The sequence below is a fragment of the Elephantulus edwardii genome, unplaced genomic scaffold (genome assembly GCF_000299155.1).
Source record: "Elephantulus edwardii isolate Elephantulus edwardi_28Jun2011 unplaced genomic scaffold, EleEdw1.0 scaffold00104, whole genome shotgun sequence".
Lineage (NCBI taxonomy): Eukaryota > Metazoa > Chordata > Mammalia > Macroscelidea > Macroscelididae > Elephantulus > Elephantulus edwardii.
In genome coordinates this window covers 2,734,526-2,745,305 of record NW_006399854.1, presented here as the reverse complement: position 1 = coordinate 2,745,305, position 10,780 = coordinate 2,734,526, and the positions used below count along the sequence as shown (strand labels likewise).

The following is a 10,780-nucleotide window of genomic DNA, read 5'->3' as shown; positions in this document are numbered from 1 at the left end:
AATAGCTTGCCTCCGGAAACCCTATGAACCTGGAGAGAGGATGAAAGGCACCCAAGCGTCGAGGACTCTCCTTCATAGGGTCACTATGAGTTGCCTGCGACTCAACAACACTTAACAACAACATGCAGTTCTCATTCAAAAGAATGAAGCCTACACCTTCAGTATGTAGTGAAGTGGACATGTGTCCAAAACATTTTACAGAATATCAGATCTTTATTTAATTATGTCAAATAGTCTGTGTATTATATAAAACCTGAAAAAGCAGGAAGCTCTTAGAGCTTCTTAGAGTGGAAACCTACCAGAGAAGGAAAGCACAGTCCTTCTCCACTAAACAAGAAAAGTGGTAAGACTGTACCTTGTCAAAGGCAGAAAGCCTGTAAGACCTGGAAAAACAAGGCATTCTAGTTCTGACTCTTCTAGATTCACTCTCTATTTAAACACACAGAAAAATGAAAGTAAATAAACCTGCAAAGCTCTTATGTGTGGATACCACTAATAAAAGGAGTGGGGCTTGGACTCAAGTGAAGGCAGACGTTCACAATTTCTTCTATGCAACCATCAATGAATTGGAGATTTTTAAAATCTTTTACTTATGAGACTATAGCCATATATTACTTGGATAATACCTTTGTGTAATCAAAATATTTAGATGTCACGATGACTTGCATTAAAACTTTTATTCTTAAGAGACTATTATCATATACATAAACATATGTAATTAATTTGACAATATATTTGGCATTATAACTATAATGATATATATAATTATAATATATATAATAATATATAATAATGTAATTATAACTCCAGATTATTCTTCTGTTTCCATTTAAATAACCCTAGTTTTTAAAAGTACAGAGGAACTCATACCATTGTCATATACTCAATTTCAACGATGTATTCTGGCAAAACAAGGTCATGATCAAAGACAAACCACTTGTACTGTCTAAAGCTGCAATCACAGTTTCTGTGTTCCATGACAGAGTCTACAATAGAAACAAAAACAAAAAAGCAAATCAAACAACGACATAAAATTGTCTTCAAAATGAAACACACTGCATATATTTTTAAAGATATTACTTAGGTTAATAAATAATAAACTCATTTAGTTCCAAATATCAAGGTTTTCTTTTCTAGCCCTTTAATGAAGAGACCTCTTAATTGTAAACCTTTACTAGACCTCCTTTCAATATAAATTAGCAGGATTTAATTTTATTCATTTTTTTTTCTTTCCTATTATTTGAACTTTCTATCTGTAAGAGGAGGAATGTGGCATCAGGATTGAAGGAAGACTCCTCAACGGTCTGCATTACGCAGATGACACAACCCTACTTACTGAAACTAAGGAGGACCTGAAGCACTGCAGAAAGCCAAGGACTGCAGCCTTCAATATGGATTGAAGTTCAACATCTAGAAAACAAAAATTCTCAACACTGAGCTGACTGGCAGCTTCATGATAGATGGTGAAGAGATTGAGATTGTTAACAGCTTTAGTTTGCTGAGCTCCACAATCAACACTCTTGGTACCAGCAATCAGGAAATCAAGAGATGAATTGCACAGGGAAAGTTGGCTGTCAGGGACCTCTCCAGATTACTGAAGAGCAAAGATGTCAATCTGAAGACTAAGGGACGCCTGATCTAGGCCACAGTCTTTGCAATTGTTTGCTATTCATCAGAGAGCTGGACAATGACTAGGGATGATAGAGAAGTGATGCCTTTGAGGTGTGGTGCTGGAGAAGAGTGGTGAATATACCGTTGTGGAATGCCAGGAGAATAAACAGGTTCATCCTAGAGAAGGTGAAGTCAGGCTGTTCCTTGGAGGCAAGGATTCTGAGGCTTCGTCTGACATACTTTGGGTATGTTGCAAGGTAGAATCAGTCCTTGGAGAGGGACATCATTCTTGTAAAGGTGGCAGGACAGAGAAAGAGAAGGAAACCATCGATGAGATGGATTGATACAGCGACTGGGGTAATGAGGGTAGGTGTGTCAGAGACAGGAAAGTTGACACAGGATATAGCAGGGTTCAGGGCTGTTGTACATTAGGTGGCTATGAGTTGCAAGCAGCTCAACAGCACATAACAACAACAACAACAATCAATGTGTAGCCATACATAAATTTTTTCTTTTTGCTTTGAATGACAGTTGACAAAGCAAACTGATTTGCCATTCAATACATACATACATTCTTCTGGGCAAATCCATACACACATCATGTTTTATCACATTAATTACAACATCCAGAATGTAATTACAGTCCTCCCACTTTCTCCTAGAGATTTTAATTTCCGTCAATCTTTCTTTCCTACCCTTTAGTGTTTTCTGAGTTTTATGCCTGGGCAAATGAGGCTGCTTTTCTAATCTGATGTGGAGAGATATATACATTTCTTTTTATGTGGCCATATATTTTTGATAAGTTAATACATTAAAACCTACTATAGTAACTAGCAGTTATATAGGTCGTTCTGAGTATGTTTGTTCTTTATGAGTATGATTAATAAAATATAGTTTTCCAAAATAAAATATTCTCACATAAACAAATATATAGATCAGGAACAGAATATTAATAGTTAGGAAGCGTTTTTGCCAACATTTTGTTAAGTAGGGGTTAAGTGGTAAGCATCTGAATGAAACACAAACATTGTGCACTCACAAAGATGAAAGTAGGTTTTTATTTGATGGAGACATACTTAGTAAGTATTTCCGAGGAAGGAATACTGAATTAACCGCAGGGTAGTTGGCTTGACTGATGGAGTTCTCTTCACGAGCCTGAACACTCTGACCAAGGAAAACCTTTGTAATGAGGAGCATGCCTAAATGCAAAAGCACAGAAATATTTTTTCAAATTAATCCACGTTCATAATTTTCTCCTAAAATCTTCCTTCCTAGCCCTAGACTCGACTCTATGCTTTGACTCTAGCTCTCTTCTCTGCCACTGTATTGCACAGAGCATCCTTCCTGACACAAATAAGAACTCAAAAATACTTATTGAGGCTTTCCTATGCTTACCATAGGCTGTGTTCTTGAAGTGACATGTATGCAAAGAGGAGGCAGAGTGAAGTACCCCACATAACGCTCAACCCAGACCTTGTGCTTAGTTTGTATTGTAAATGGGATATCATGGCACTGAGGAAGAAGATACAACTTGACGATCCCATTTCTTCTGGGCAAATAACTGTGGGCTGAGATGTTACACTGTCAATAAAACCAACTGGTGCATGAGTAACTGTGGCTCTTTTCAGGAAAAAATAATTTGTTGAAAAATAAAATGGCAACTAAAATAAAAAACAATCCACATATCCTTATCACGCACAGTTTTACATACAGAAAATTAAGAAGGGAAGAATACAATGATTTAAAATGTTTTTCATTCAGTAATTTTGAAAAAGAAAAGCATTTTGCCATGGGTGTTGTTGTCAGGTGCTGTCAAGTCGCCTGAGATTCATAGCTCTGCAAAACAATAGCTCTCAAGCCTGCCCTGTACTGAGCCAGTCTCTCTGACTCTGACACATCTACTCCCATTGCTGTATCATCCATTACTGTATCAATCCATCTCATCCAGGGTCTTCCTCTCCTGTGCTGTCCCTCCACCCTTCCGACCATGATGTCCTTCTCCAAGGACTGATCCCTCTGGGCCATGTGCCAGAATTATGTGAGTCATAGCTTCAAAATCCTAGCTTCCAAGAAGAAACTTGGTTTCTCCCTCTCCAGGACAGACCTATTTGTTTTCTTGGAGGTCCACGGTATGTTCAAGTCTCTTCTCCAGCACCACAACTGAAAGGCATCGATTCTTCTGTCGTCCTTAGTCACTGTCCGGCTCTCTGATGCATAGCAGGTAATTGTGAAGACCATGGCCTGGATCAGGTACACCTTATTCTCTAGACAGACATAGATGCTTTTCAGCATATTTACCTAATGCAATTCATCTTTTGATTTCCTGACTGCTGATGCCAAGAGTGATGATTGTGGATACCTAGGTAAATATTTACCCATATCATCAGCATCCAAGACATGACACTCAATGTATGTCAATATCTTTTGTTGTTTTGAACTTTGCTATCATTAAATTCTAGAGTCAATGATTCCTGAAAAGTCACTTCCAGTCACTATAGCAAAACATTTAGATTATTTTTGTTAACAATGTACAAATTATAAAATGTTAAATTGAGCTCCTCTGGGGATATACGAACTTAGTAATTCTGAAAGGCATATTCCAGAAGTATGCTATGAAATATTATGATGTATTTCTTGAGACATAAATGTGTAAGAGTTAGGGAAAAAGAAACAAATGGCTTTTGAAACTAAAGAGATCTTTTTAGATTTAATAGCATGCTTGATTTTTTTGTAATTGCACAAAACATTCAAAATACACACTGTTCAGTTTAACAAGAATTAGCTGAGCTAGAGACTGGAACCAACACTATGAAATAAGTATGTTAATGAAATTTTCAACTACCCAATCTTCAATGGTTTGAATGACTGACACAAAAGAACAGGATCCCTTAATGACTTAATCAAATCTCCCTATTATACATTCTTTAAGACTATTTATTAATTGTTATTGTTGTTAGGTGCCCTCAACTCGCATACAACTCATAGAGACCTTAGGAACAACAGATCTGAATGCAATGACATTTTTACCAAAACCAATACACCGCAGCCCAGTACCACAGTCAAAACAAAAATCTACTGTGATTCAGGAGGTTGGACTTTATGAGGAGGAATGTGGCATCAGAGTTAAGAAAGACTCATCAACAACCTGTGAAATGCAGATGACACAACCTTGCTTGCTGAAACTGATGAGGACTTGAAGCACTTGCAGCAAAAAGTCAAGGACCATAGTCTTCAATATGGATCAGAGATCAACATCAAGAAGAAAAAGATTCTGATCACTGGGCCAATATATAACACCATGATAGATGGAGAAGATATTGAGGTTGTTAACAATTAACAACCTTGGCTCCACAGTCAACACTCCTGGCACCAGCAGTCAGGAAATCAAAAGGCGAACTGCACTGGGAAAATCTGCAGTCAGTGACATCTCCAGAGTACGAAGAGAATGTACTGAGTCTAGACTAAGGTGTGCATGATCCAGGCCATGATCCTCACAATTACTTGATGTGCATCAGAGAGCTGGACGACAATGATTAAGGATGATAGAAGAAGAATTGAAGCCTTTGAGTTGTGGTGCTGGAGAAGAGTACTGAGCATATCATGGACTGCCAAGGGAACAAACAGGTCTGTCTTGGAGAGGGTAAAACCAAGTTTCTCCATGGAGGCTAGGATTTTGAAGCTTGGACTCACATACTTTGAGCATGTGACCAGGAGAAACCAGTCTTTGGAAAAGGACATCATGCTTGGAAGGGTGGAGGTACAGCACAGGAGAGGAAGAGCCAGAATGAGATGGATTGACACAGTAACTGGGGTAATTGGGGTAAGCGTTTTGGAATTAGTGAGACTGGCTCAGGATAGGGCAGGGTTCAGAACTGTTGTATATAGTGTCGCAATGAGTCAAAGGTGACTCGATGGCATATAACAACAACAACAACATACTATCACAACTCCTAATGCAAGATTGTGTCTGGTTCTGGAAGTTGTGTCTATATCCCTATCCAGCTAACAAGCACCAATCCACCTACCGCCTGTGTGGCAGAGTCTGCTTCTGTAAAGATTACAACCAAGAATGCCTTACAGAACAGTTAGTTCTACTCGGCAACACATGGAGTCATCCTGAGTCAGAATCTGATGACTCTTGATGGCAAACAACACCACACAACATTTATATCCACAAATATACACATACGTATACGGTAAGCTTGTTTTTAGGATACAAAACTAACAAAAGAAGACTGTCAAAAGCGGCTATTTTCTATCTCAAATTAAATATTTAAGTAACAAATGACTATTAATGCTGACACATAATAAACAATCAAACTATTTATTGACAGTCTTAGTGAAGTAGAAATTAGAAAGGCACATATCACCATATTGGCAAATACTAAATACAGTGGTCTGCAGAAATTTCCTGGGTTGATAAAGCCAAGTATGAAAAATGATAGGAAAGTGACTAATGAATATGGAAACTCAGAAGTTAAGAAATACTGTGTATTTACCTACCGTGTCTGAAGAGCTCATGATCAAGAGAATTCTTCTTCTCATGATCAAGAAAATTCTTCTTCTCATCCTTGTACTGTAAAAGTTCAATCCTGGGACACTCGCATAGACTTAGGCTGTTAGTGAGAATAACAGCTTCTTTTCTGAGAGGTAGCTGCAAAGAAAAAAAAACAGTCTGAATATTCTGACAATATTAACAATACCTCACTTTCAGTACAGCTGGCTTATTATTTTATAATTACGTGTCTAGGTATAGACCGCAGGTCAGACTCACCATAAAAGTGGATAACCTTCCGGTGTTATTTCATTCTACAAAGTTTTTATGCAAACATGCTTATGAAAAATTACATAGAACAAAATTTGTTCCTAGTTAAGCAGCAAAGTGAAGACAATTAGCTCTCTTTGGTCAGGAGCAACATGATTCATTTTAATAAGAACTTCACAGGCAATCTTGCAAAATCCAAAAAGAAAATTCTGTGGCAATGAGTCATAAGGTTGTTACCACATCAGTGGTGGTCCTTATTTATATCATAGCCTTTGTCTAATAATGCATATTGTTCTTCTGACCCAAAACATTTCTGATTGTCTAATTCATTATGATGTTGTTGTGGACCACTAAGTCAGACCTGACTCATAGCTGATCCTCCAGTGAGTTTTCAGAGGCTGGAAATCACAAGGGAGAAGAATTCCCATCTTTCTCGCATGACGCAGCTGGTGCAACTTCTAACCACTGGGCCACCAAAGCTCCCTAAGGCATTGTAACTAGCTTTATTTCTTGAAAGTGTTCTATCAGTAATTTATAATATCATTGTATGCAAAATATTAAAACCCAAAACTCTGTAAGTACAGTAAGAAAACCAGAGCTAACAACGATTATGAGATTTAAGAATAGACTAGAATTTGGTAAAATCATTATCTGAATTACTTGTTACTAGATCAGAATTTTTACATTATCATTATTTTAATACTATTAAATGATTTGTATATTTTTTTCTTTTAATTTTATTTTAATAATTTTAATGAACATTTACAGAGATTTTGGATTTCTATTCATTCATTGTTGCACTTTTCTCCTTACCCAGTCCTCCCCCCTACCCCCCACCCCAGTTTGCTCCTCTATTTGAAAAAGTAAAAGAAAAATTCTTTCTTTGGTATACAATCCCCCCGCACCCTTCCCACTGCCCCAGGTACACTCCACTATGCACCCTTAATTCTGGACTCTTGTGATAACTGTAATAATACCCTATCATATGTCACTTTTAAATTATTCTCTCCCTCATCTGTTTCAATGCAGTATATACACAATTTATCCAGTTTTTCTCAGTCTTACCCCAATCCTGATATCAGTCCCATTCTACAACAGCGGCACCATGCAGCATTTGTCCTTTGGTGACTGAGATATTTCACTCAGCATAATTCTTTCAGGGTCACCCATTCGGAATAATATTGCATGAGTTCCTTGTTTTTCAATGCAGCATAGTATTCCATTGTGTGAATACACCACAGCTTCTCTATGCATTCGTTTGTTGATGGACACCTGGGTTGTTTCCAACTACTTGGTAATGTGAACAAAGCTGCAGTAAACATGGGTGTGCATATATCTGCTTGGATGTAGGTTATGGGTTTTGGGTATATTCCCAGAAGTGGAATTGCTGGGTCAAATGGTATCTATATTTGCAACTTTTTGAGAAAACGCCATACTGCCTTCCATAGTGATTGCACCATTTTACACTCCCACCAACAGTGAATAAAGGTTCCAGTTTCTCCACAACCTTGCCAGGATTTGTTGCTTGCTGTTCTGTTAAATTTTGCTATTCTGACTGGGGTGAGATGATATATCATAGTAGTTTTGATTTGCATCTCTCTTAAAGCTAGGGATTTTGAACATTTCTTAACGTGCTTGTTGGCCATTTGGATGTCTTCTTTGGTGAAGTGTCTGTTCATATCCTGTGCCCATTTTTCAATTGGATTATTTACCTTTATCTTGTTGTGGTGATCAAGTATTTTATAAATTCTAGATATAGGTCCCTTATCTGACATGTCATTAAAAGACTTTTTCCCAGTCTGTGGCTTCCCTTTATACCCTGTTGAAGAAGTTTTTGGATGTGCATAGGGATTTGATTCTTAGAAGGTCCCATTCATCTATTTTTCTTCCCCTGGTTGTAGATTTTTCAGGATACTTGGAAGACTGTTTATGTTCTGGATTAGGACTATTAGAGTTCTTCCAAGCTTTTCTTAAATGACGCTTATAGTCCTTGGTTTTAGTCCTAGGTCCATGATGCACGTTGAGTTGGGTTTTGTATATGGAGTGAGGTGTGGATTTTGCTTGAGTCTTCTGCAGATATTTTTCCAACACCATTTGTTTAAAAGGCTGTCGTTTCCCCATTTAACTGATTTCATCTCCTTGTCAAAAATCAGTTGACCATATGTAGATCGGCTGATTTCCGGGTTCTCAATTCTATTCCATTGATCTATGTGTCTGTCATTGTACCAGTGCCATGCTGTCTTAACCACCACGGCAGTGTAGTAGGATTTGAAATCAGGGAGTGAGATGCCTCCTACCTTTTTTCTATTTTTAAGGAGTGCTTTGCTTATTGGGGGCTTCTTCCCCTTCCAAATGAAACTGGAGATTACCTTTTCCATCTCCTTGAAGAATGGGATTGATATTTTTATTGGGATTGCATTGAACATGTAAATTGCCTTTGGTAGTATTGCCATTTTCACAATATTGAGTCTTCCTATCCATGAGCAAGGGATATTCTTCCACTTCTCCAGGTCTCTTTTTGTCTCTTGTAGTAATGTTTTGTAATTTTCTTTGAATATATCCTTTGTGTTTCTGGTTAGATTTATTCCCAAGTATTTAATCTTGTGATTCGCTATTGTGAAGGGTATTGTTTTTCCTAGTTCAAACTTTGTATTTTCTTTGTCACTGTAGAGAAATCCAACTGATATTTATATGTTGATCTTATATCCTGCTACTTTACTGAATTGGGCAACTATGTTCAAGAGCTTTCTTGCTGAGTCTTCAGTTTTCTAGGTATACTATCATATGATCTGCATAAAGAGATAATTTTACCTCCTCTTTACCAATTTGGATACCTCTTATTTCCTTCTCTTGCTTTATTGCTATTGCTAAGATTTCCAATGTGCTCAGGCTGTTCGTTCATAGGGTCGCTATGAGTTGTCTATGACTCGATAGCACAAAGCAACAACAAGACTTCCAACACAATATTGAATAAGAGATGAGAGTGGGCATCCTTGCCTACTTCCTGTTCTTAAAGGGAATGCCTTTAACCTCTCTCCGTTGAGAACGATGTTGGCTCTCGGGTTTGTATAAATACTTTTTACTATGTTAAAGAAATTTCTCTGTAAGTATCTTTTTAAATAAATGCTAAATTGCCTATTCAGTTTTCCTCATTAAAATGTGTCACCCAAAAAGACTTTTAAAAATTAAATACTAACATTTGGTTTATGTATCACATCTCGCATATAACCTATGTACACAATCTTGGTCCTAAAGTCAGAAAAAAGAAAGATAGCAATTACACCCAGTAATTTAAAAACAAGCCATAAAAAGATGTGTGAAATACAACTGAAGTGGTGAGGGAAAAATGTATAGAGCTAAAGAGATCATGACTAGATTTAAAGATTAGCTATAATTCAAAACACCAGAAAATGGAAAGGTAAATATTTTCATGAGGAATAAAACACATGAAGACACAAAATTATGTAACTGTCATTCATTCATCTACCCAACAGTGCCTCCATTTACTCACAAGACTTCTAATGAGAAACTACTGTAAGGCGAAGTCCCTATTCCAGAGGCTGGTAAAGAAATACACACAAATGATTATATTTCAGTGCAATTGATGCAATGCAATAAAAACTCTCAATTGATCTACTGCAACAATTTCCACTTAACCAGATTGTGTGGTTAATACTAGAATGACAACCAGAAAATTCACTTAAGTTCAACGAATGAGTTTCTTCAAGATGGAAAAGATCTCGAGGAGCTTATAACATATTATATGATAATTAATTATATTATATTTTGAGTATTGGAGAAGAGTACTGAATATACCATGGACTGCTAGGAGAACAAACAGATTCATTCTGGAGAGGTTGCAACCAGGCTTCTCCTTGGAGGCAAGGACTCTGAAGCTTTGTCTGACATACTTTGGACATCCTGTAAGAAGGGAGCAGTCCTTGGAGAGGGACGTCATGCTTGGGAGGGTGGAGGAACAGCACAGGAGAGGAAGACCCTCAATGAGATGGAGTGATTCAGTGACTGGGGTAATGGGGGTAGGTGTATCAGAGATAGTAAGATTGGCGCAGGATGGAGCACGGTTTAGGGCTATTGTACTAGGGTCACTATGAGTCGCAAGTGACTCAACAGCACATAACAACACATTACATTATAACTAATTATATATATTATATGATGATTATAACATATTATATTAAAACTTTAGGACACAGTTTTAACAGATTGAATCTGAAAAATAAGATGCCAAGAAAGATTAAGAATGGCGAGGCACAAAACAACTATGAGATATCATCTCATCCCAGTCAAAATAGCAAAATTTAACAGAACAGCAAACAACAAATGCTGGCGAGGCTGTGGAGAAACTGGAACCCTTATTCACTGTTGGTGGGAGTGTAAAATGGT

General features: G+C 37.4%; 1 protein-coding gene across 1 annotated transcript in view; it reads right to left on the bottom strand.

Annotated features, from left to right (window-relative positions):
- LRRC9 (leucine rich repeat containing 9) overlaps positions 1–10,780 on the bottom strand; it is a 152,439-nt gene that overhangs the window by 80,832 nt on the left and 60,827 nt on the right. Inside the window, exons 12-14 of the mRNA XM_006891820.1 lie at positions 6,115–6,265; positions 2,688–2,810; positions 871–986 (exon numbers count right to left, since the gene is read on the bottom strand). Of these exons, the coding sequence (XP_006891882.1) occupies positions 871–986; positions 2,688–2,810; positions 6,115–6,265 (390 nt within the window). The remainder of the gene's footprint in view (positions 1–870; positions 987–2,687; positions 2,811–6,114; positions 6,266–10,780) is intronic.